Consider the following 27,601-nt stretch of genomic DNA (forward strand, 5'->3'; position numbering starts at 1 on the left):
TCTTTGTATCATTATGGAGCTGTTTACTCGTGTTGCCTTCCACTTTTCACATTGTACAGTCTCTTGAATAAATAAACGTGATCAGTTGAGAATCAGGAGTCTGGCCGCAAACAGCTCCAATGGAAACTGCTCAAGTTTCCCCCAACAACTCTGCATATATTGGTTTTTACTCGAAATTAGTTTCAGCATTAAATTTAACACACTTTGTATTTTAGATACTTCCTGACAGAATTAGATTATACAACATTAATGCACGAGAATTGCTTTTACTGAATATCCGGTCGAACTATTTTATGTTATTGCTAAAAGTGTTGGACAGTTGGTAAACCCTTAAACTCAGTGTTCTATTCACATCGATTAGCGTACACGTATATGCCAGTAGTGTGTGTATACGAAACAACAAATGGAAAAGGTTGGAACGTCAATAACAAATGAGAGCAGAAGAAAAACTTTTATAAACAATTGCGAAACTCATTTTAAGCGTTTAGATATTTATATATTATATATATATATGTTTATAAATAAAAAGCGACCCAGTTTGAGGAGTGACAATCAAGCGAGGGGTTAATTCTAAACTTTGCTTTACTACATTAAAAAATTACCTGCGATGTAATTATTTTGTTTTATACTCTTATTTCCAGATAAAATTTTGATTTTACTCCTCACCCTAAAGAATATATTCACTCTAAAATTGATTAGATATTAATAAAAATGTCCAATTACATTTATTTACAAATTTCTTTGATTGTAAAATTATTCGAAAACATCAACAGTTTTATTAAAAATAAATATTTAATTGCAATATTATTTTTGCAATTAAGATTTTCAAAAATTTCAAATTCAAAACCTTTTTGAAATTCAACAACTTAAAAGAAAATTATTATAAAACATGAAGATATCGATAATCGATTTCTTCATGTTTTATAATAATTAAAAATGATCCAATGATAAAATCATTATTTTAGATTATAAGAATATTATTACTGTAACTTCTTCAAAATTATTTTCATCATTTCAAGTCAATTACTATTTTCTAGAACTTTTAACTAAAATTCTTCTCTAAATCAATTATTTTTAATAATTTTTGGAAAAGTTCTTTGAGAATTTTCAAATTTATTTGTTTACTATTCAATATTTTACGCGAAATTTCAATTATTTGTAAATTCTTCAATTAAATATAATATTAGAAATAATAACTTCAAATAATTTCAAAAAAATTAATTTGTACAAAATTGTTAGTTAAAGTATAACAATTTAGATTTTTAAAGATGTTAATTTGAAATCTTTCCAAAATTCAATTATTTCTGAAAATTTACGCTATAGTGCTTCTAATTTTCAATTATACACTGAAATTTTAACTGAAAATTTTATTAATTGTGTAAATAATTGAAAAGTATAAAAAATTCCAATTTTCAAGCATTTTAATTGAAAACCTTTTCAAAATTCAGTTATTTTTAAAAATTTATGTTCTTAATATTCAATTATTATCTAAAACTCTAACTGAAATTCATTTTTAAATCAAGTTTTTTATTAAAAAATTCTATACGAGAATTCAGTTCTTCAAATACAGAAATAAATAATTTATTGAATAATTTAGTGTTTTTTTATAAAATTGAATTCTGATGAAGAACTTTATCAAAATTTTTGAAAATAATTGAATTTTTGAGAAGAATTTCATTAATATTTTTGAAAATAATTCAATTCTTTCAAGAAAATTAATTAAAAATGTAATGATAATAATTTTTAAATACGATTAAAAATATTATATCAAAATTGTTTTAAATAAATGAATTTTTTCAAAGAATTTTTCAAAATTTTTATAAATAATTGCATTCTTTGAGAAATTTATTTAATATTTGTAATAAAAATGATTGAAATCCTGAAATGAGTTTTATTGTTTATAAAAATAATTAAATTCTTGTCACGAATTTTATTAAAATTTTTACAAAGAATTGAATTGCTGAAAAGAATTATATTCTTTATAATAGTAATTGAATCCTTGTGAAGAAATTTAGTACATTTTTTTTAAATAATTGAATGCCTGTGAAGAATTTCGTTAATACTTTTGAAAATAATTGAATACATACGAAGAAATTTATTATTTATGAAAATAATTGAATTCCTATAAAGAATTTTATTATTTTAGAAAAAAAATTGAAATTTTGACAAAAATTTTATTTAAATATTTGAAAATAATTGAATTTCGGAGAAGAAATTTATTATTTCTAAAGATAATTGTAATTTTGATGAGAATTTAAAAAAAATTTTGAACATAATTGAATTTCTACGAAGAATTTTATTACTTTTGATAATAATTGAATATTTGCAACGAATTTTATTTAAATTTTTAAAAATAATTGAATTGCTGATGAGAATTATATTATTAATAAAAGTAATTGAATTCTTGCGAAGAACTTTATTACATAATTTTAAATAATTGAATTCCTGTGAAGAATTTCACTAAAATTTTTGAATGTAATATTGAATACTTTCTAAGAAATTTATTATTTATGAAAATAATAGAATTAATATTATTAAATTTAAATTTAATATAATTGAATATAATTGAAGTTTTGAGATAAATTTTATTAAAGTTTTTGGAAATAATTGAATTCTTGTAAAAAATTTTATTATTTTTGAAAATAATTGAATTTTTGCAATCATTTGTAACTTCTTCAATTATTTTTATACAATTATTTTTTATACAATTATTTTAACGAAAATTCTTCTATAAATCTATTATTTTTAATAATTAATTAAATATTAAACAAATTGACTAATTTCATAAAAATTTGAATTATTCAAATTTTTTTAAAATCTAAGTTCTTTGAAATTTCTTTAAGAAATTTAGATTTTTGAAACATTGAAATTTTCTAAAATTTCAAATTAAAATCTTTTGAAGTTTTCGTCTATTTATGAAAATTGTAAACGCAACTCTTTTAAAACTTCAATTCATTTTGTAATATTTAAGTAAAATTATTCCTTAAATAATTTACAAGTAATAATTTTATAATAATAGTTCATAGCAATAAGACCCGTGTAGAAATCACCATGCTATGCCTAAAATGATTATTGGCCCTAGCTTGGACCTAACTTGGCAACCCCTTTTTATATATCCTAGGCTGGTCCTAACTTGGTACTAGCTAGGAGATCCAGTTATGACTTAGAAAAATTTTTAGGAAAATAAAGTGTCAAAATTGATACATGAAAAACATGTAAAAATTGATAAATATTCTCAATTAATATTTATAAAATTAATTGATAATCATATTTGTTTAAACAATTTATTGTTTGACATAAATTATACAAATACTATAAAATAAAGTTAATTTATTAATTCAGCAATTGTTTAAACAAATAATTGTTATTTACTAACTTTTTACACAATCAACCTAGAAACTAGCAGTTTTTTCTACTTTTGCAATAAGTAAATACTCAGATTAGTTAATTGCAAAATTTTAAAAGACTACAAGTGTCTAGACGCTTTATTGTCTTAAGAATTAATAAATAACAACAATTTTTTGTTTAAACAAATGCTGAATTGTTAAAATTATAAATTATCTTCATATTTCACTACTCAAGTGTAATAATCGCGAAGTTAGATAAAAACTGCAAATTTTTAAGTAATTTGTTACAAAAGTTAATATAACAGCAAAATTTATTTATTTATTTAAACAGATACAGACTGCAATATAATTATCATTAGTAAAATATATTTCTAATTTCGTTCGCTGATTTTAAGTTTCGTTTAAGTTGGTGCTAAACACTAAGAGATATTGCAATTCAAATGTGGGCTGACCCACCCAGGTCCAACCCAGGACCAACCTGGGCTTCCTAGTTTCATTAGCAAAAATTTCTAAGTCCAAGTCTAAAAAAATTTTTGCAACAAAAAATTAATGCTTAAAATGATTTAGAATAATGAAAAACGTGTTTTTAACATAAATCTTTTTGACATTTTTTTAAAAAGTGGATCACCCGCTTAATTAATTAGGAAAAATTTCCAAGTCCAAAAGACGAATATTTTTTTTAGACCAAGAAATTAATGTTAAAAATGATTGAGAACAATGAAAAACCTGTTTTTAACGAAAATGTATAGATATTTTTTTTCTTGATATAATATAAAAATATTAATTTTTGAATTTTTATATTTGGATATTATTTTATTATTATTGTTGTTGTTAAACTATTTTTTTTATTTATTATTGTGTATTAGTGTCAATAATTACTATATTGAATCATCAAAAGCAAGTCCACAAGTCACTGACAATAAAAATTTTGATCTCAACTAGTTTCATTAGCATAGTGGTTAGGGCGTTAGTCTCGTAGTCCGTAGGTCGTAGGTTCGATTCCCGCGTGCGTTAGATTTTATTTACTTCTTAGGTTTGCGTTTATTCCGATTTTTCTGCATTGTATTCGTATAAGTATGCAATTTAATGATTATATATACTGTAAAATAATTTAATTAACAAATTTCTAATTTTTTTATAATTTTTAATGTATATATTAGAGGAATATATATTAATCTCTACATATACTAACATTATTTATGAATTCGCTTTTGGTCATCACTTAATTGAAAAAAATAATAATTAATTAAAACTAATACTTATTATTAATAATTTAGGTTATTTCTTTAACAAATATTATTAACTAATTAAAATTATAATGAAATAGAAAATACTGTCTGAGATGGTCCTTTCTAGGTCCTAAAATGGACCCATAAACTGGTCCTAACTAGGCTCCCAAGTTAGGACCAGGCTAGAATCGCATCACCACCCATTGTTGGTCCAACCTACACTGCCAACCTAGGACCAAGCTATTAACAGGGCAAAATAGGTAGGACCTGGCTAGGACCAATTTTCATTTTCCACACGGGCGAATGTAATTTAAAGTAGAAATATATAAATTCCGTTCATTTGAACATTCGGAACTTTAGGATCAACAATATTAATACATTTATTTATAACAATTTAGTAACTTGTAAGTTTGAAATGAAACAAAATCACCCTCCCTGCTGAAAATCTACATTCTACAGTTTATGCGTGAATTATTATGTATTTCAAGATGCTTGTGTACTCACTTTGAATCCTTTATACCACTCTTTGATAGTCGCCTCATCGTATCTCGTATGCGACTTGAGGAAGTCCATATCCTCTTTACTCAATTTGTCTTTGCTCCCAAAACAACCCATTTTAGGTGCGAGCTGCAACAGAAAGGATTCCTTCTTCAAACTCAATTTCAACAACATCGTAAACGTGTGAAACTATAAAATTTATGAGGTTCTATTTGCTACAAACGATGAAGGACGAGCGTGGCGTCGTTTGTGCAATAAAATTGATTTTTTAATAAGTATACATGAGGAATAGATAATAATCTTTAAAACTGACTCTTCAGAATACTTTTTGCTGCAAAAAAAAAGAAGAAAAAAAATTAGAAGTAACAGTAAAAAAAATTTACATTAACAAAACAAAATCTATAGATACTGTATTTCTTCCTCCCTCGTGGTGCACTAAAAGAAGATAAATGATCCTCGGATGATACCATTTCTCACTCGAAAACAATGTCTACACCTATACCTTTTTGCGCAAGCTTCCAGCAGAGAAACGTTATATAATTCTCATCCGGAAAATATATTTATTTTCATAGAAGGGGAATTACTGTCACGTAATTAAGAAATATATCTTGTTCCATTTTTCAAAATAGATAAAAAAAAAAGAATTCGATAGCACACGGAGAAAATTTGTTGCTTATATTTAAACGAATTTTTCAGTAAAGTTGGGATATAGTGGCACCTAATTTTTAATAATTTTCAAATTATTTTTTCAGTATAATATTAAAAAATTTTACTTAAAAATAAAAATTAAATTTTTAATAACTATAAAACATGACCAAGTGATAAAATCATTATCAATTATTATTTTCAAGAATTTGTAACTAAAATTCTTCTTTAAATCGATTATTTTTTAATAATTTTCGAAAAAGTTCTTTGACAATCTTCAAGTCCATTTGTTTACAATATTCAATTTTACGAAATTTTAATTATTCGTAAATTCTTCAATTATAAATAAATATTAGAAAATAAAAACTTCAAATAATATTTAAAAAAAAACTCAATTAAACTTTTTCAAAACAATTAATTGCAATTTAATTATTTCTAAAAACTCACACTATAATGCTTTTAATATTCAATTATATTATTATCTAAAATTTTAACTGAAATTCATTTTTATGAAATGAAAATCAATTTTTATTAGAAAATTCTACTAGAATTCAATTATTTAAATACAAATAAAATGCAAATAAATAATTTATTGCATAATTGAATGTTTCTTAAAATTCAATTCCCATAAAGAATTTTATTAACAAATTTTTAATAATTGAATTCTGTCGACGAATTTTAATAGAATAATTAAGAATAATTATTACATTTTTCGAGAAATTCGATTAAAATTGTACTACAAATAATTGGAATTATGCGATGAGTTTTCATATTTGTGAAAATAATTGAATACCTAAAAAGAATTTTATTATTTTTGAACAATATTTAATATTTGCGAAGAATATTATTACTCTTGAAAATAATTGAATTTCTGCAATAAATTATAACTTTTCCAAAATTAAATTTTTTTTCGTGTTTTCAACTAAAATTCTTCTATAAATTGAAAATTCAATTATTTTTAAAAATTCACGCTCTAATGCTTTTAATATTCACTTACTATCTAAAATTTTAACTGAAATCCATTTTAAAATCAATTTTTATCAAAAAATTCTAATAGAATTCAATTATTTTAATACAAAAATAAATAATTTATTGCATAATTAAATGTTTCTTAAAATTCAATTCCCAAATTCGAATAAACAAATTATGTTAAAATTTAAATAAATAATTTAATTCTTTCGAAGATTTTTAATAAAATTTTTGAAAATAATTAAATTCATTTGGAAAATTTTATTAAAATTTTTGTAAATAACAAAAAAATAATAATTAATTTTTAACTTTTTATCAAGATTCTCAAATTTTTATCATTTATTAAAATTTTGTCAAGATATTTTATTGAAAATAATTAAATATCGTCGAAAAATTGTAATATTTATAAAAATAATTGAATTATGTCGAAGAATTTTAATAAAAAATGTCCATAATGATTGCATTTTTTTAAGAATTAATTTAAAATATATTAATTTCATTTTAAAAATAATACAACAATAACAAGTTATTGAATAATTGAATGTTTCTTAAAATGCAATTCCCATAAAGAATTTTATTAACAAATTTTTAAATAATTGAATTCTGTCGACGAATTTTAATAACATTTTTAAGAATTTTTTCGAGGATTTCAATTTAAATTGTATTGAAAATAATTGAAATTCTACAATGAGTTTTATTATTTATGAAAATAATTGAATTTCGAAAAAGAATTTTATTATTTACGAAAATAATTGAATCCTTGTACAAATTTTATTATTCATGAAAATAATTAAATCATTGCGAAGAAATTTATAAAAAATTTGTAAATAATTGAATTCCTGTGAAATTTTTATTATTTTATGAAAATAATTAAAAGTTTGCGCAGAATTGAATTAAATTTTTTTTAATAATTGAATTCTATTGAAATTTTTGAATAATAATTGAATTCTTTTAGAAAATTTTATTAAAATAGTAGATATTAAAAGTCATTGAAATTTGAGGAAAATGTTTAAGAATAATTGAAATTTTGCCAAGAATTATATTAAAATTTTTAAAAATAATTGAATTTCTTCAATTATTTGTAACTTTTCAAAAATTCAATTTTTTTTAGTGTTTTCAACTAAAATTTTTCTATAAATTAATTATTTTTAATAATTAATTCTAATCAATTTTTTAACAATATTTACATAATTTTTACAATATTTCGATGAATTTGGTTAAAATTGTTTAAAAAATAATTGAAATTCTGCCATGAGTTTTATTTTATTACAAAAAAATTGAATTATTACTAAAAACTTAATAAAAAAATTTCTAAATGATTGAATTCGTGTGAAAATTTTATTATTTATGAAAATAATTAATTGTTTGGGTAGAATTTTATCAACATTTTTTTTTAAATAATTAAATCCTTTGGAAAATTTTATTGAAATGAGAAAAAAATTAATAAATATTGAAAATTTTTTGATAATAATTGAAATTTTGTCAAGAATTTTATTAAAATTTTTCTCCGAATGATATTTTACAATTTACGAACTTTTTGTCTTTTCTCAATAAAATTACGGACTTTACGGATTTTTAAAAAAAATTTACTTTTACGGACAGTAAGCAAATTTACGGACCTAGTTCGAGTCCTGATTTTACCAAACACTTTATCTTACGTTTTATTGAACTATTCAGTAAAAATAAGTATGGGGAATACTTATCTTACACTCTAAATCTGAATCATAAAAAAATTTCACTGAATTTAATTTTAATTGAATTTTAATTCAGTATTTTTTATGAATCAGTGGAATTTCACTGACAATCAGTGGTTTTTACTGATTCTCAGTGAAATTCTACTGATGAATTAAAGAAAACTGAGCCACTGAATTGAAATCAGTGGAATTTTCGCTGATTCAGATTTAGAGTGTACATTTTACCGATCTAAATTCAGTAAAATTTGAAGAATAAATTTTCCCTGTGTAAAAGAAAAAATTCGATACTCAAAGAGCAGGTTTGTTTCTACCACCACGCCAGGGGGTCACACCCTCATTACAGCCCAACCACAATAATAATCCATTTCATATACATATTTCCTGACAAATATGAATAATAAATAGTGAAACTTGTCGGATAATCCTAATGACTGTGTTTCCGAGCAATCTTCAATTACAAATTCATCAGCATTGACCGTCGGCCGAGTAAAGCATTATAATTTATTATTATCATAAATCAATGATCATTGTCTATATATATTCATGTATATGTTATCGAATGCAAAGAGAGAGAGTGAGAGACACATGGTCAGTATTGTTTCGATGGACAGACTTCGTGACGGGGTCGAACGTGTATCAATATAAACACGTGTGATAGTGTCACACGGCACAATGGTCAAACCCATTACATTACTTAACATGGTGACGAGTTGCAACCACAAGACCTTATAACACGCTTATCGTACGCTGCATTGTGTTGAGGTTTCTCGGATGTTCCTACGCTACATAAAGGGAAAGTTTCGTGACCTCGTTGATGACTCGCTTAATGCGCTGAATATCAAAGTCATATAACTCAATCCATTAATTCAATTTGCTGGCGAGGACCAACAAAAGTTCAGGAGAAATCAATTTTCGAAAAGGGAAAACAACAGTGCGGTGCATGGAGGGAAATTTTTATCAATTTCAAACAATATGGCTTTGTTTTTTACAAATTATTTCGAGTAAATAACGAATGTAAATTTTAAACTTGCAGTTCATTTCTAGATTGGTATCAAAATAAGTGAACTGACAACTTCATGTTGTTTGAAATTGGTTCTGACGTGCATCAACTACCAAGTTATGGGTTGAAATATTATTTTCCTAAACTTGTGATCGTACTAATATACGAAATACTATTTCCTGCTCTAATATTTTTTTAAAAATCGCTAAAGTGTAATGAAAAATATTGTAAATAATATATTTAAATTCTCAATCAATTTGTTAAAAATTATTGTTTCTAATTATAAGAATAACTAGCTTGTAAAGAAAATTTAGAGTAAAAGAAGTGATAAAAAAATCTTCGTTTATCTGAACGTTCGAAACTTTACAATCATTTAAAATATTATAATTTTTAAAATTTTAATAAATAAATAAACTAATTTCAATAAATAATCAAAATTTCACAGGAATTCAATTATTTACAAATTTTTTTTATAAATTTCTTTGCAATAATTCAATTATTGTCATAAAAAATGAATTCCTTCGTAAGAATTCAATTATTTTCTAAAATTTAAATGAAATTTTCAAGATTTTAAAATTTTCTCTCAAGATTTTTTATTCAGAAATAAAATTATTCACGTAAATTCTATTATTTTCATAAATAATAACAATGTTTTACAAGGATTCAATTATTTTCAAAAATAATAAAATTCTTTTTAGGAATTCAATTATTTTCATAAATAATAAAATTTTTCCAAGGATATCAATTATTTTTAAAAATTTAAATAAAATTTCAGGATTTCAATTATTTTTAATACAATATTAAATGAATATCTATGATACAATTTTGTTATTAGAATTTAATAATTATTTTCAATACATTTTTAACCCCTTCGCAGTCTAGTTGAAAATCGCTTGTGGTCCAAAAACGGTCCGAAAAAAAAGTTTACAAAAAAATATGATTTCATCATATATAAGGTTTTTGGGGTCGCTGAATTCGAATTTGAGGTTAGTTTTTGAAAATTCAAAATGGCGGATCCAATATGGCGACCAAATATGGTGGATAATTTTAAAATTAAAGAGTTTTAAGGGAAATTCATTTCTCGGGGGTTTTCGAGGTCGCTGAATCCAAATCTGAAGTCAGATTTAAAAAATTCAAAATGGCGGACCCAAAATGGCGATTTCAAAAAAAAAATTTTTTTCAGATGTTCTTAAAACTCGTTACTCGGGGGTTTTCGGGGTCTCTGATTACAAATATGATGTCATATTTTCAAAATTCAAAATGGCGGATCCAATATGGCGGATGATTTCAAGATTGATGCGAAAAAAATATGAAGTTACCTCAAAAACCCCTGAGTAAACATTTTAGACAAATTTGTCAACATTCAAAAAATTTGATCGACATATTGAATCCACAATTTAGCATTTAGAAAAACGAACATCAAATTCGAATACAGTGACCCCAAAAAACCCCGGGAACCGAATTTCGATCGAAACGCATAAATTTTGAAACTATCCGCCATATTGGATCTAACATTTTGAATTTTGTAAAACGAACATCAAATTCAAATTCAGCGACCCCAAAAACCCCTGAGAAACGAATTTTAATCCAATCGCATCAATCTTGAAATTATCCGCCATATTGGATCCGCCATTTTGAATTTTGAAAATCTGACCTGATATTTGTAATCAGAGACCCCGAAAACCCCCCAAGTAACGAGTTTAAAGCGAATTTGAAATTTTTTTATTTTTTGAAGTCGACATTTTGAGTCCGCCATTTTGAATTTTTTAAATCTGACTTCAGATTCGGATTCAGCGACCCCAAAAACAGTAGTATGTACTTCGCTACTAAAATCAAATCATGTTTAGTATTTTTTTTTTGAGATGGCCATATATGGCCACAGACGCGAAGGTGGCACGACTTTTCGTGGCCATATATGGGCCATGGACTGTTAAGGGGTTAATTACATTTCTTGAAAGTATTGAATTATTTTCAAAAATAATAATGAAATTCTTCTCAAAAATTCGATTATTTTCAAAAATTTTGATAAAGTTCTTTATCAGAATCCAATTTTATAACAAAAACATTAAATTATTTAATAAATTATTTATTTCTGTAACTGAATTTTCAAAAAGGTTTCAAAGTAAAATCTTTGAAAATCTGACCTTTTCATACTTTTAACTGCAAATTCTGTAGAGTTAATTTTTTGAAAAAGTTTAATTGAATTTTTTAAAATTATTTGATGGATTTCATTTTCTAATATAATTCTTCTCAGGAAATCAATTATTTAAAAAAATTTAAATAAAATTAGTTGCAAGAATTCAATTATTTTTTATAAATAATAAAAATCATTGCATGATTTCAATATCAATTATTTTTAAAAATATTGTTATAGTCCTTCAAAAGAAATTCTTCTCAAGAATTCAATTATTTTCAAAAATTTTTATAAAGTTCTTTATCAGAATTCAATTTTATAAGAAATATTCAATTATTCAATGAATTATTTATTTCTGTATTTAAATAATTGAATTATCGTAGAGTTTTCTAATAAAAAATGGTTTAAAAATTAATTTCAGTTAAAATTTTAGATACAATTGAATCTTAAAAGCATTTTAGCATGAATTTTTAGAAATAATTGAATTTTAAAAAAGCTTCAAAATAAAATCTTTACAAATTTGAATTTCTCATAATTTTAACTAACATTTCTGTAGAATTAATTGTTTTAAAAATGTTTAACAGAATTTTTTTAAAAATTAATGCAACTTTTTATTTTCTAATACTTATTAAACTAGAGAATTTACGAATAATTGATGAAATTTCGTAAAATTGAATTATAAACAAATGGATTTGAAAATTATTAAAGAACTTTTTCAAAATATTATTAAACATAATTGATTTGAAGGAGAATTTTAGTTAAAAATTCTCGAAAATAATAATTGAGTTAAAATGATGAAAATAATTTTGAAGAAGTTACAGTTAATATAAAATAATGTTCTTATCACTTGGTCGTCTTTAATTATTGTAAAACATGAAGATACCGATTGCTCCGAATCGAAGACTCATCGCAGTGATCGATATCTTCATGTTTTACAATAATATATTCTTAACCCCTTAACAGTCCATGGCCCATATATGGCCACGAAAAGTCGTGCCACCTTTGCGTCTGTGGCCATATATGGCCATCTCAAAAAAAAAATACTAAACATGATTTGATTTTAGTAGCGAAGTACATACTACTGTTTTTGGGGTCGCTGAATCCGAATCTGAAGTCAGATTTAAAAAATTCAAAATGGCGGACCCAAAATGTTGACTTCGAAAAATAAAAAAATTTCAAATTCGCTTTAAACTCGTTACTTGGGGGGTTTTCGGGGTCTCTGATTACAAATATGATGTCAGATTTTTAAAATTCAAAATGGCGGATCCAATATGGCGGATAATTTCAAGATTGATGCGATTCGATTAAAATTCGTTTCTCGGGGGTTTTTGGGGTCGCTGAATTTGAATTTGATGTTCGTTTTACAAAATTCAAAATGTTGGATCCAATATGGCGGATAATTTCAAAATTTATGCGTTTTGATCGAAATTCCGTTCCCGGGGTTTTTTGGGGTCGCTGAATTCGAATTTGATGTTCGTTTTTCTAAATGCTAAATTTTGGATTCAATATGTCGATCAAATTTTTTGAATGTTGACAAATTTGTCTAAAATGTTTACTCAGGGGTTTTTGAGGTAACTTCATATTTTTTTCGCATCAATCTTGAAATCATCCGCCATATTGGATCCGCCATTTTGAATTTTGAAAATCTGACATCATATTTGTAATTAGAGACCCCGAAAACCCCCGAGTAACGAGTTTTAAGGGAATCTGAAAAAAAATTTTTTTTTGAAGTCGACATTTTGGGTCCGCCATTTTGAATTTTTTAAATCTGACTTCAGATTTGGATTCAGCGACCTCGAAAACCCCCGAGAAATGAATTTCCCTTAAAACGCTTTAATTTTAAAATTATCCACCATATTTGGTCGCCATATTGGATCCGCCATTTTGAATTTTCAAAAATTAACCTCAAATTCGAATTCAGCGACCCCAAAAACCTTATATATGATTAAATCATATTTTTTTGTAAACTTTTTTTTCGGACCGTTTTTGGACCACAAGCGATTTTCAACTAGACTGCGAAGGGGTTAAATATACTATTTTTTACACCATTGGTCTACGGAAACTTTTAACCTTACATTATAAAGTAAATCCCCAACACATCTTAGTAAAGACATTTTAGAAAAAATTTACGACTTTAAATTGTCGAAACGAAAGAATAATCATGAAAATCAATTTGCATGAAATTGCCATATCCGAGGAATATTCTTTCTTAATCCATAGTGATTGGAAGCATAGCGTGTAGTGTGATTAGCCTGAAATGGAGTTTTCCACTTGTCTGGTCACGTATACGCCGTTACTACTGCACGCATCTCTCGAATACATTTATATCGGAAAACGTTGCTTGCGCGACCTGTACTCAACTATTGAGCTATTGGAAACCTATAAAACTTAGAGGAATTTTAAAAAAGAAACTATATATACATATACCTCCAACGGAATTAAAAATCTCCTCTTTCTATATCAGAAGCCAATCAATTAATTCTTTCAAAAAAAAAAAAAAAAAAAAAAAAAAAAAATGCAATCATTCACTTTCTGGCTTTTAAAATAAATGAATTTTAATTTCACTAAAAGCACTTTTAAATTGTTCCCTCATAGTGTCAATGAATTAACTAAATATTAAAATTGATTGGGGTCAAATTTCACGTAGTGAGGGATTTTCTTTTATTTTTATTTTTAGGATTTTTTAGTTGTAAATAAAAAAAATTGGTTTTTGTTTCTTAATATCTGTATCACTAATTTTTTTTAATTTATTTACTAATGTTAATTTATATTAGTAGACAAATTAAAATCACTAATTTAAAAATTTTACTTTTACTGATATAAATTAATATTTAGTAGATGAATCAAATTTTTTAAATTAGTGAAGTAATTAGAGAAAAATCTAGGGATAGAAATATTTTTTCTCGTATAAAGAAACGGAAAAATTTTAATAAAAGAATTTTCAAAATAAGCCAACAAGTATTGTATGATAAACAATACCTTTAATTATAATAACCTATATTTATGTAGTTGATACATTTATGCAGTTTGTTTTGAATTTTGGCTGAACTTTGAATCAAAATTTTCAGAACAACACTGCTTTTGTTACAAAATTAAATGAAGTTTCCAAACCAAGCTGCTTTTTCTAATTTTCGGTTTGAAAATTATTTAATTGTTACTTTGATAACAAAATGTTATTTTGACTATTATTATTAATGAAATATTACTTTCACAATATTAAGTCCATTTTTTATTATCCTAATATTGCGAAATATAATAACCAGAGAAAACAATTCTACAAAAGCTGCAAAATATTAAAAAATTTAAAAAAAAATTGGGGAAAACAATAATTTGTTGCAACAACAAACATTTTTTGCCAAAACGTATTAAAATTTTGTAACACAAAAAAATTATAGGTAACATTAAAAATATTGCACTCTGGCAGAAATCTTATTTAATTCCAATAAATTAAAACTCCACTAATAAAATAGTGTTTGCAAGTAATTACTAGAGACGGAGAATATATTTCGAAATAAAAAAAAAATTGATGCTGTGTCAGAATACGTATCTGCACGTGAAAAGACAAAAGCAAGTTATATGTCCAAATCGATTGGATACCGTAACGAAACGAAACAGGAAACCAACGAGACATACGCGATGAGCATAATAAATTAACTCAGTTGAAGAGTTTCCTATCTACCCGTAATAAGAGATCAGTACGTGACAAGAATAACGACTTGAAAATGAATCTAGGAAAGATAATTATTGAAATATTATGAGAAAAGTTAGATTGAAATGATAATTAATTCCTAATTAATTGGACCTATATACATATTGTTACAAAATCTTTAATTTATAACGAACGGCAAGATGATTTAACCATCCCGTTGCTAACCGGTATTTACTCTCAAAATACCAACTTTAACTCAATGAGACAAATAGAAAAAAAATCTACCTTTATACGCGAATTATTGAAAACCAAAAATAAAAAGAAAAAATAGATTCTATTTTCAGAAATAATGACATTATTCTTAATGAGAGCGAGTCGAATGAACGATACGCTAAAATTATAATAATTACACAATCGAGATGTGTTTCATTATTTTCATTTGAATGAAAATAAATTTGTTGAGTGAAGATATTTTGATTTTACAATAATGTACCTTGGATATAGAATCTTGGATCGTGTTACACAGCTGCATAAATGAATCCCCTCAACTAGAGTCACAGATTAATCTAACGAGGAATCTGATTAAAACCTTTGTATGTTACTTCGAAGGAATTAATTACAAGCTGCAGAGCGTTAAACCTTGTTACCAAAATTTAATGATATTGCATTGATTTCCTGGACAGTTTTATTGTCAAACTATGCATAGACTTTAAAAGCATTTGTAGTATCTCTAACTTCTTGAATTACCGTTTAATTTTCGTTTTTCACTGAATAACAAGTAGTGGTAATTAATCATCACTACGATAATCTTTCCCTTTCTAGAAAGTTAACTTTGAATGGAGTAGAAAAAAAGTAATCTTTGTTTTTGTGGATTCATATAAAATTTAATGCGTATTTTCCTCTTGTATGTGGTGGGAAAATTAAAATTATTAAAAATTATTATTACTAAAATTATTATTAAAAATTATATATTTTTATACCACACAGTTTCGAAAATTTGTTTTATTGTCGTGTAAAGTGGGTTGAAAATCGAAATTTAGAGACTAAGTGACGTAAGAGGGAAAAAAAGTGGTGACGCCGGGGAAAAAAGGCTCGCGCAGCCGCTATGCGCCTGCGCAACCCTTTTTTCCCCTGCGTCACCACTTTTTTTCTCTCTAATGTCAGCTAACCTCTAAACTTCGAGTTCCAACCATTTCACTCACAATAAACTAGATTTCAAGCATTTCTGACACAAAAAAGTCATTTCATTCAATTAAAAATACAAAAAAATGTCGAAAAAGTCGTTTATTTACTTCAATGTTGTGACAAAAATTTTATTTTGTATTTCCCTAATTTTCCCCTTTCACTGATTTCTAAATTTACTTGTTCAAAACTTAAATAATTTTGTTAAATAAATATTTAAATACTTCTTATTTGTTTTTTCACGGGCAATAAAATTTTAAAAATTTCAATTTAAAACATTTTGTATTTTCCTGATTTTTCCCTTTCACTGATTTCTGAATTCAGTTATTCAAAACTTGAAAAATTTTATTAAAGAAATATTTAAATAGGGTAAATGCACTAGTAGTCGGACACTTAAGGATACAATCTTAAATTATGCTTTTTTTCTTGAAATAACAAATATCTACTGTGTTTATAAGCACATTATCAATTAAATGAGTTCTTCAGGATTAAAAATCATGTAAATTTGTTACAAATACTTGAGTATTTAATAAAATATAAACATTTTAATGAAAAATTACGAATGCTTTAGTAGTCGGACACTTTTTTCCCTTTCTTCTATAGTCGGACATCTGTCAGATATTTTGGATTTATAAAGTAAAACAGATAATTTTTTAATTGCTAACTGCTGGAAAATGGAATTAAATTATACTAGAAGTTATTAATATAATATTTAAATCGTATAAGTTTTAAAATTTATGATTAATTATCAGCAAAACTTTGTGCTACTCATTGCGCTACTCGAAATTGGTTGTATCTATAGTCGGACACTATAATTTTTAAAACATTAAATAAAATATTTCTTGTTTAATTATTTTCGAAAATAACACTATTTTCATAAAATATAAACTTTACACATTCTTCCAGTATATTTGTTAAAGTAATTATCACAATGCATTATTATTTATTTGTCAAAAAACACGAAAGTGTCCGACTACTAGTACTGTCCGACTATACCCGCACTTACCCTATTTATTTGTTTTCCCACGGACAATAAAATTTAAAAAAATTTCAATTTAAAATCTTTGGAATAATTTCTAAAAATTATAAAACTATTGTTCTGCCAAAATTAAATTTTTTTCTAAAATTTTTAACTAAAGCTCTTCTCTAAATCAATTATTTTGAATAATTTTGCGAAAGTTCTTGGAGAATTGAATTATTTAAATATAAAAATTCAATTTTTTATAATAATGGTAACTTGAACTGTCCTTTTTTTCAAAGTTAGTAAGGTACAAAATGTTCCAAAAATTGTAATAAGTAAAGAAATTCTTAAATTAATATTTTAAAAATGATTTTAAAGAATATTTGAAAAATAATAGTTTTTAAAGAATATTTGAAAAATAATAGTTTTTCAATTATAATTGAAAAATTTCCAAACAACTGAAATTTGATAAAATATTTTTAAAATACTTGAATTTTAAAAAAATATAAAAAAAATAATCAAATTTTTAAAGAATTTTAATTACAAATATGACCTTTAATTTCTCCGAAATTTTAATGTCTAAAAAGTAAATTTTCAAAAATTTTAATTTACTTTGTTCGAAGATAATTTAATTTTAAAAAATTATGATAAGACAATTCTATAAATTAGTTTTTTAAAAATATTGTAATGTAATTTTTCAAAATAATTGAATTTCTTAAAAGAATTTTTGTATAATTTAAAAATAAAACAAAATTTTTTGATGAATTTTAATTTTCTAATTTTGAAGATGATTGTTTTTTTCAAAATTTTAAAAATAATTGTAAGAAATTCTATAATTATTATTTTTTGTATATATGTATTTGGATTTTCAGAAATATGTCAAAAATATAGAAAATAATTGAATTGAAAAAAATTCTAAAGTTATTTTTTGTATGTATTTGGATTTTCGGAAATATGTAAATTGAAAATATTGAAAATAATTGAATTTTAAAAAATTGGAACGATGAAAATTCTAAAAATTGCTTTTTTCAAAAATATTATTTATAATTTTCATTAATTTTCATTTTTATATTTACACTTGATGATTTTTCATTAAAATCTTTGAGAATTCAATTATTTTCAAAATTTGATATTAAAATTCTTCAAAAATTGCAATAAAATACTAGAAAAAATAAAAAATCAATTATTTTCAATTAAATTTTACAAAATTTCAATTATTAAAAATCTTTTTAATTGTAATAGTTCAAAATTTAATTATAAAAATTATTCTAAAATAAATTTTGAAAGATTTGTCTATAGTTATTTTTCATACTAAATAAAAATTTTAGGCACATTTTTTATTTTTGAAAACTAAAGTTAAATTTGTATTTATAGCGATTCCAAAAACTCCCGAGTATCAGTATTCATATCATGTTCACAGTCACTTTTGGCGAATTCTATTAATTTGCGGAGAAACTTGACGTGGTGGAGTAAAACTAAAGTTTGGATTTGAATTCAGTGACCCGAAAACATATGAAAGACATGGTCCTGTTAAGCTTTTAAAAAAATGTTCTGGTCCTGTGTAATTGATAAATTTATTTCTCTTTTTTATTATTTCTGTGATTATTTTGTTACTTTTAATTTTATTCAAGTAATTTTATCTTAAGTTTATCTTAACGTTCAAAAACTTTAAGAACATTTTTTCTTTTCGCACAAAATTTAAAAAAACTGTACTAAATATTGATCCACAAGTTTTGAATCTTTAAATGAACAAAACATTTTTTATTAATAATATTTTCCGAAATTACTAATGAAATTAAATTAAAAACTGTTTAGAAACTAAAAATGGTTTTTTTCTTACTTTGACTCAAAATTATTCAAATATTTAATTTGAAGAAGAAATAAGTAAATTTCTATTATTTGAAAGTTCAAAATTTTAGGAAATTACTAAATTACTAAATTACTAAATAGTTTAAATTGACTTAAAATTTATAACCCGTCAAAAATAAGGTTTTCTTTTCGCAAAAAAATTTTAAAATGTGCACGAAACAGTATAAAAATTTTGAAACTGTCAAAGAGAGAAAAAAAGAGAACTTCTCGGAGAAAAATATAAAGTAACTTTTACTAATTTATATTAAAACATTTCTGGCAACCTTTACCACTTTTGGAGTAAATTTTGCTACGTTCGAAGTAAATTTTACCAATTTTTTACAAACATGTTCTTTGAACGTAGTAAAATTTACTCCGAAAGTAGTAAAAGTTACCAGAAATGTTTTACTATAAAAGTAGTAAAAGTTACTTTATATTTTTCTCCGTGTTGAAAAATATCTTTCATAAATTACCAAAGAATAAAAATATTTCGCATTCAAGTTGAGTTTTTATACTTGAATGTAAAAATGCGAACCTACAATCCTATTTGAAAAATAAACCATGTAAAAGCAGTTTCGAAATACATATATTCAAATACAAGTGGAAATGAAATAAAAATGAAAATGTCATGTCAAAAATTCCAATTGGTAAATCAATACAACACTATACGTTGTATAAGCTCACTCCCAACATGGTTTCTAAAGGTCTTTTATTAATAATTAAAAAAGTAAATCCCGGACTTGTAAAGTTGTTAATCAAAAATGAAATCTCTTGGAAAAGTAATCAGGTGTTATTATTTTAGAAGATACGCTTGAGCTTTTACTTAATCCATCCAAGATTAATCAGATTAGGTATTATGTCTTGTATGTACCTATATACATGTATATTATCGCACAGGTAACTATATCCAGTACAGGACATTTTACAAGTAGAGTTGCGATACTAAAACCAGCAATAGTGTGTCTGATACCGTCATTCATCACACTTCAGCCCAGCCTAACCTGCGGAATACATCAGCTTTAACATGTATTCTCTCAAGTAATCTATATTTACCTACACAGACACGAAAAAGATATAAACCATCACAGAAGCCGGAAGTAATCTGCTGCGCACTGTTCAAGAAGCAAATTATAAAATTATGCATCTCATCTGAATATTCCAAAATGCACGCATGTCATTTATTATTTATATCTTCATTTATTTTAAAAAGATAATCAAAATACTTTTAAAAAGGCATTGCATAGGTATATTCTTTTTGGGAAATTTTATACATATATGCAAATTAAATTTTCCGTAAGAAAAAAAAAACTAGTCACAAAGGAAAAGGAGAGCTTTATTATTGTACCTGAGCTAGAAAAATTTTTGCTACTTTTTAAGCATTTTGAAAGTATAATAATGCATCATTAAAAAAAATTTTAAATTCTCTTCATAGAGGGAAGGTTTTACAAGTGGTCGTACGTAAGAAATTATTCAAAAGCAAATTCACTGCAAGAGAAATGTCTTCGTGTTCCTAAAACTTTGAACGTTCAAACGAATGACATTTTTGTTGCTTCTTTTGTATTTCAGTAAAAAAAATTATTCTCTACATTAAAAAAAATAATTCTCAACCATACCAGGGCTCGCAGTAGGTCCATAAATCTCGTTAAGGTGCGTAAATTTGCTTCAAGTCCATAAAAGTCCACTTTTTTTTTAAAAAGGTCCGTAAAGGACGTTATTTGGTAGACAAAAGTCAAATAGTTTGTAAATTGTACGATATAATTTGAAGAATTATTAGAGAAATTACAAATGATTGCAGAAATGCAATTATTTTCAAAAGTAATAAAATTCTTCGAAGAAATTCAATTATGTTTAAAAATTTAAAACAATTCTCGTCAAAATTTCAATTATTTTTAGAAATAATAAAATCCTTTTCCGACATTCAATTATTTATTTAAGTATTTTCAAAAATTTTAATAAAAATCTTGGCAAAATTTCAATTATTTTCAAAAATTATTATCAATTCAATGATTTTTAAAAACTATTATTTTAATCAAATTTTCCAAATGAATTCAATTATTTAAAAAAAATTGTTGATAAAATTCTACGTAAAAATTTAATTCTTGTCATAAAATAATAAAGTTTCACAGGAATTCAATTATTTACAAATTTTTTACAAATTTCTTCTAAATAATTCAATTATTTTCAGAAATAATAAATTTGCAGGGATTCAATTATTTTCGTTTTCTTAACCCCTTGGTTGTCAACGAGATTTCCACTGTTTGGGCCAAAAGTGTGTTGAAAAAATTTTTAATGGATTTTTATGAAACTTGGTACCCTAAGGTTTCTGGGGTCGCTGATTACGAATCTGACATCAGTTTTTAGAAATTCAAAATGGCGGATCCAAGATGGCGGAATTTTTTCAAAATTCATCGAATTTGTTTGAAACTTGTTACTCGGGGGTTTTAAGGGTCGCTGATAACGAATTTAACATTAGTTTTCCAAAATTGAAAATGGCGGATCCAATATGGCGGACAAAGAAATAAAAAATTGATCAGATTGGCTTGAAACTGAATACTTGGGGATTTTTAGGGTCGCTGATTACGAATCTGAAATCAGTTTTTCAAAATTCAAAATATCTGGTTCAATATGGCAAAAATTTTTTTTAAATTTATTGAATTTGTTTGAAACTGGTTAATCTGACATCAGTATGATAATTTTTTGTGAAATCAAATTTCGATAAATACCCTGAAAAAATAATGACAGATTCGTAATCAGCGACCCTAAAAACCCCCAAGTATTCAGTTTCAAGCCAATGTGATCAATTTTTTATTTCGTTGTCCGCCATATTGGATCCGCCATTTTGAATTTTGGAAAACTAATGTTAGATTCGTAATCAGCGACCCTTAAAACCCCCGAGTAACAAGTTTCAAGCAAATTCGACGAATTTTGGAAAAATTCCGCCATCTTGGATCCGCCATTTTGAATTTCGAAAAACTGATGTCAGATTCGTAATCAGCGACCCCAAAAACCCCCGAGTACTACGTTTCAAGTCAATCTGATCAATTTTTTATTTTGTTGTCCGCCATATTGGATCCGCCATTTTGAATTTTGGAAAACGAATGTCATATTCGTAATCAGCGACCTCAAAAACCCCCGAGTAACCGGTTTCAGTAACATTTAAGAAGTTTTTAATCACCTTTTTTAACTTGCGCATATATGCGTCATGAACCACTTTTGGCCAGTTTAGTTTTGCGCATATATGCGTCAGCGACAGTCAACGGGTTAAAAAAAAAATTCGTAAAAATTTAATTATTTTACTTGAAATTATTTTTCTGAAGTTTTCATTTTCTAATATATATTTAATTGAAGAATTTCCGAATAATTAAAATTTTGTAAAATTGAATTGTAAACAAATGAATTTGAAAATTTTCAAAGAACTTTTTAAAAAATTATTAAAAATAATAGATTAATAGAAGAATTTTAGTTAAAAACACTAAAAAAAATTTAATTTTACAGAAATTACAAATTATTGCAGAAATTCAATTATTTTCAAAAGTAATAAAATTTTTCGAAGAAATTCAATTATGTTCAAAAATAATAAAATTCTTCTTAGGGATTCAATTATTTTCATCAAATTTTTCGAAAAATGTGATTATTCTTAAAAATTTTCTTAAAATTTGTCAAAAGAAGTCAATTATTTAAAAACATTTGTTGATAACATTCTTTATGAGAATTAAATTTTAAGAAACTTTCAATTATTTATTTTTGCATTTAAATAATTGAATTCTAGTATAATTTTCTAATAAAAATTGATTTTTAAAAATTTTTTAAAATTTAAAAATGAATTTTAGTTAAAATTTTACATAATAATTGAATTGAATTTTAAAGAAGTTACAATTGATTGCAGAAATTCAATTATTTTCAAAATAAAAGTAATGCAATTCATATCACAAAATTCAATTATGTTCAAAATTTACAAAAAAATCTCGACAAAATCCCAACCATCTTTATAATAAAAGAAATTCTTCAAAATTCAATTATTTTCCAAAATTTTCCTTAATTCAATGATTTTCAATATTAACTATTTTAATAAAATTTTTCAAAAGAATTCAATCATTTAAAAATAATTTTAATAAAATTCTACACAAATTTAATTATTTTTTATAAATAATAAAAATTTTACAGGAATTCAATTGCATATGTATTTACAAAAGTTTTTATAAATTTCTTCGCAATAATTCAATTATTTTCATAAATAATAAAACTTAATGCAGAATTTCAATTATTTTTGAATTTTTAATACAATTTTAATCGAATTACTCGAAAAATTAAATTCTTTATGAGAATTCAATTTTCAGAAACTCGGACTGATCGATATCTTCATGTTTGATAATTGTGAAATTATATTTTTGTCAGTAATTGCCTATTTATTAAATTTCGGCTCACTGGGTGTAAACGAAAGTATTTGATAGGGTGGGAACCTGATTTCTTAAACAGATTCTAAAAACTAAACGTAAATTTCGTTCACTTTTAAAATCGCAGATATTAAGTACAGTGTTTTATGGTGTCATTAGACCATGGCGAAAGACCAGCATTTTATGTATCTACATAAAGGGTTGATTGTTCAACTATAAACAAACTGCACTTTAAAACACAAATAAGGTAATATTTGCAAAAACATTATAGATTTTATTACGAAGAGTTATATGTTTTATTTATGAACGGAGAAGGAACTTTTTCGATTTATAGAAAGAATGGAAATGGGATTGAGATATTTCATAACTGTTAGGAATTGGGAGGAGGGAAAAATGGTGTTAAAAGTGCTGTGGATCAAAGGGTACTCTAATAAAAAGAAAGCATCACTACATTGAACAATCTTCACTTTATATATATAATGCAACGTCTTAATACATCGAGTGTCGGACCCAAACTAAAACTAAACACACATTCATCATTCTTATCTATAATTCGTCACAAACATGAGTCATGCATACCTTTTCCAAAAATGATTATATTTTACAAATTATATTTTCGTACAAAATAAAACAGATTTCTAACATTCTCCCCCCTTTTATTTAAAAGAAAAATATTATCGTCACCCATTCTTTTTTTTCGAATATACATAAAATACAATTTTCTTTATTTATTGATGACTTTTAAAATAACTTTACAACTGACTAAAATTTGTTAAAAACATAGATTATTATTTTGGGTTTCTTTTTTATTTCAATACATTAATCTGTCGGGTATTTTACTTATACGACCACTCTTTGTTTTTACTTGTGTATCCTTATCTAAACAAATTTTCTCTCTCACACATTTTACAGTGTTCGTCGTTTGGCATTCTCTCTTATTAGTATTTACAATATTTTCTGACAAATTTCTATTTTTATTCTTGATTTTTTCGTTCAAATTTTTCGCATTTTCCTCATTGTCTTGATGGATCTCAAGCGGGTACAATCTCTGTATGGGTCTCTTAATTATTCCCGATTTTGTTTTTAAGATACATGTTCTTATTTGTCCATCTCGTCCTTTGATGAAATCGACAATACGTGCAAGAGGCCAATCTAATCTTTTTTGAAAATCATTTCCTATCAAAACAATATCATTTATTTTTACATTTCGATTTTCTTTTTTACCGTTCTTTAATAATAACTGACTAAGATATTCTTGTCGAAACCTGGTTCTCAAATCGTCAAAAATCTTTTTTCTATAAGTCAATTTTTTGTTTAATTTTTCTGCATAAAGCATGTCTAAATCTGGCGTTCCCGATTGTTTAATTTCTTGGAGAAACAACATAGGACTCAAAGGTATTAGGTCATCGCTATTTTCTGAAACGTATGTCAATGGTCTCGAATTTATTATACTTTCTGCATCGCAGAGAGAAGTCATTAAATTTTCGTATGATAAGCAAGCTTTTCCCAAAACTTTCCTTAAAATTGTTTTCAAGATGCCGATAAGTCTCTCCCACCAACCCCCCCACCATGGAGCAGCAGGCGGATTAAATCGCCATTTGATTTGAAAAATTTCAGTTTTCTTTATAATTCTTGGCCAATCCAATCCCTCTAAAGCGTTCGCAGTGCCCACAAAATTCGTCCCATTATCGCTATAGATATACTGTGGTCGTCCCCGCCTTGCGATGAACCTTCTAAGACACTCTACAAATCCCTCTACCGACAATGATGACGTCAACTCGAAATGTACCGCTCTGTATATCGCGCAAGTGAATACACAAATCCAACATTTCCCTCCCCCTTTTATAAAAACTGGCCCGGCAAAATCAATTCCGGTAACTTCAAAAATCGCTGCATCTCGTACACGATTTTCGGGGAGAGGAGGTGAATCACACTCCATGTGTTTCACTTTCTGCTTTTTACATATCACACACTTCGCTATCACGGATCTAATTATTTGCCTCAAAGAAATAATCCAAAATTTCTCTCTCAATACGTTCATAACAATTTGTGTTCCGGAATGACCGATACGTTCATGAGTTTCTCTTACTAATAAAGTGATAATTTCATGTTTGTCTAATAAAATAGGACTCAAAAACAAAGCACTATCTTTTCTATTTAAAATTTTCGTTTTTACAACGTATAATCCGTCTTTGTTTACAAAAGTTTTAAAAGAAGATAATTTATTTTTATTTGTATCTTGAAACATACTTTTTTGTAGATGTCTTAACAAATTGTTCTCAGCTTCTCTTAATTCAGATAACGTTAAATATAAATTTTTCCGATCTTCCTCCGACGAATAATTTTTTACTTTAGTATTTTGCTCACTGAACGCACCGTTTTGTTTTGTTTTTTGCTCTTGTAAAATTAATTTTCGGTTTAACAAAAATCTTCGTACCCACGCGATAAAACGTATAAGTTTAGTATACGATGAAAAAATACTATTTATATTGATTTCGTTTGACTCGTGATTAACCATATTAACGGTAGCGCTTTTCTTTACTTCCCTTTCTACTTCGACCTCATTTATTTTCTCCCTAGCTGACGGCCAATCATTTTCTGGTTTTTTCAACCACTCTGGTCCCAACCACCATTTACTTGCAACCAACTGTAGAGGATTACACCCACGCGATGGTAAATCAGCAGGGTTATTCTCGCCTGGCACATACTTCCAATTTTCTATATTTGTCAATTTTCGAATTTCCTTTACCCTATTGTGTACAAAAGTACCCCAATTTCCATCCCTATTTAACCATGCTAACACGGTTGTAGAATCGGACCAAAAAGTTATTTTTTCTACCTCTCTCGTAAAAGACTTGGCAACGGAGTCAGCAAGTCTTGCTGTTATCGAGGCGGCCAACAACTCTAGTCGGGGGATAGTTGTTTTCTTTGGAGCGATCCTAGACCTTGCACTAACTAAAAGGACAGTAATCATATTCTCAGACTCAATTCTAACAAAGACGACTGCTGCATATGCAATTCCGCTTGCATCTCCGAAAGCATGAATTGTCAATTTGCCTTCAGGTAATTTCCGTGGAAATTCTATTTCTTTTAATGAACTTAATTCTTTCGCCCATTGACAAAATTCATGCTCCCGTTTTTCGTCTATTCTTGAGTCCCAATCGACCTTTTCCGCCCATAATTGTGCTAATAATGTTTTTGGTGGCAAAGTTATAGGACAAGTAAAACCTATCGGGTCGTAAATTCCATGAGTCATGGACAAAATTGATCTTTTCGTAATAACTTGAGGAATTTCGGTTATTATTGACGCTGGATTAATTGAAATAGAATCCCTTTGTTTATTCCAAAGAATTCCTAGAACAAGAGTCGTTATTTTTTCCGAATTATCGCCCGAATATTCCCACAATCGTAAATCAAATCCTCCGCTCGATAGAATTTTTGTTCCTTCATGAATAAATTTGTGTAATTCGTCGACAGAATTAACACTTGTTACACAATTATCAGCATAAAACGACTTTTTTAATTTTTTCACAGAATTTTCCGACCACGACAATCCATTGCTTTCAGACGCCTCAATCAACGCTTTTTCTAAAAGCAATTCAATTGCCGCTGCTAGAAGGAAAGGACTGCAAGACAGTCCGAAAACCACTCGGCAATGTCTGTAAACAGTAACCTTATCCCCCACCATCCACAAAAATCGAAGAAAATCTCTATCATTTTCATTAATTCCAATTTGCAAAAAAGCTCGTTTTATGTCTGATACAACCCCAATTTCACCTTCGCGAAATCTATTTATTGAATCAGGTACAAGTTCTATCATATTTGGCCCGGTTTCTAAGCACTGATTAAGAGACGGATGCCCCACTTCATATGCTGACGCATCGAAAACTGGCCTAATCACGGTGGTACTATTCTCCTTAAAAACCGGTCGATGAGGTAAATAATGGCATTCGCAATCAATTTCTTTTTCCATTACTTCTTCGATTATACCCTCGTCTAACCATGATTTAAGTACCTCCCCATAATCCGCTAAAAAACCTTGCTTTTTTAA

The 27,601-nt window shown here is 26.0% G+C and overlaps 2 protein-coding genes across 6 annotated transcripts in view; both read right to left on the minus strand.

The window, feature by feature from the left end:
• LOC122500689 (neurocalcin homolog) overlaps positions 1-27,601 on the minus strand; it is a 233,014-nt gene that overhangs the window by 95,613 nt on the left and 109,800 nt on the right. The gene's annotated exons all lie outside the window — the stretch shown is intronic.
• Positions 1-27,601, minus strand: part of LOC122500687 (neuronal calcium sensor 2) — a 203,481-nt gene that overhangs the window by 66,447 nt on the left and 109,433 nt on the right. For 2 of the 3 annotated variants that reach the window (XM_043609740.1, XM_043609741.1), the window contains one exon: positions 5,081-5,203. In XM_043609740.1, coding sequence (XP_043465675.1) covers positions 5,081-5,203 — 123 coding nt within the window. Of the gene's footprint in view, positions 1-5,080; positions 5,246-27,601 lie in introns of those variants that run through there. The other variant, XR_006301504.1, reaches the window with a different exon arrangement.

This window comes from Leptopilina heterotoma, unplaced genomic scaffold, assembly GCF_015476425.1.
Source record: "Leptopilina heterotoma isolate Lh14 unplaced genomic scaffold, ASM1547642v1 Lhet_19, whole genome shotgun sequence".
In the NCBI taxonomy this organism is placed as follows: Eukaryota; Metazoa; Arthropoda; class Insecta; order Hymenoptera; family Figitidae; genus Leptopilina; species Leptopilina heterotoma.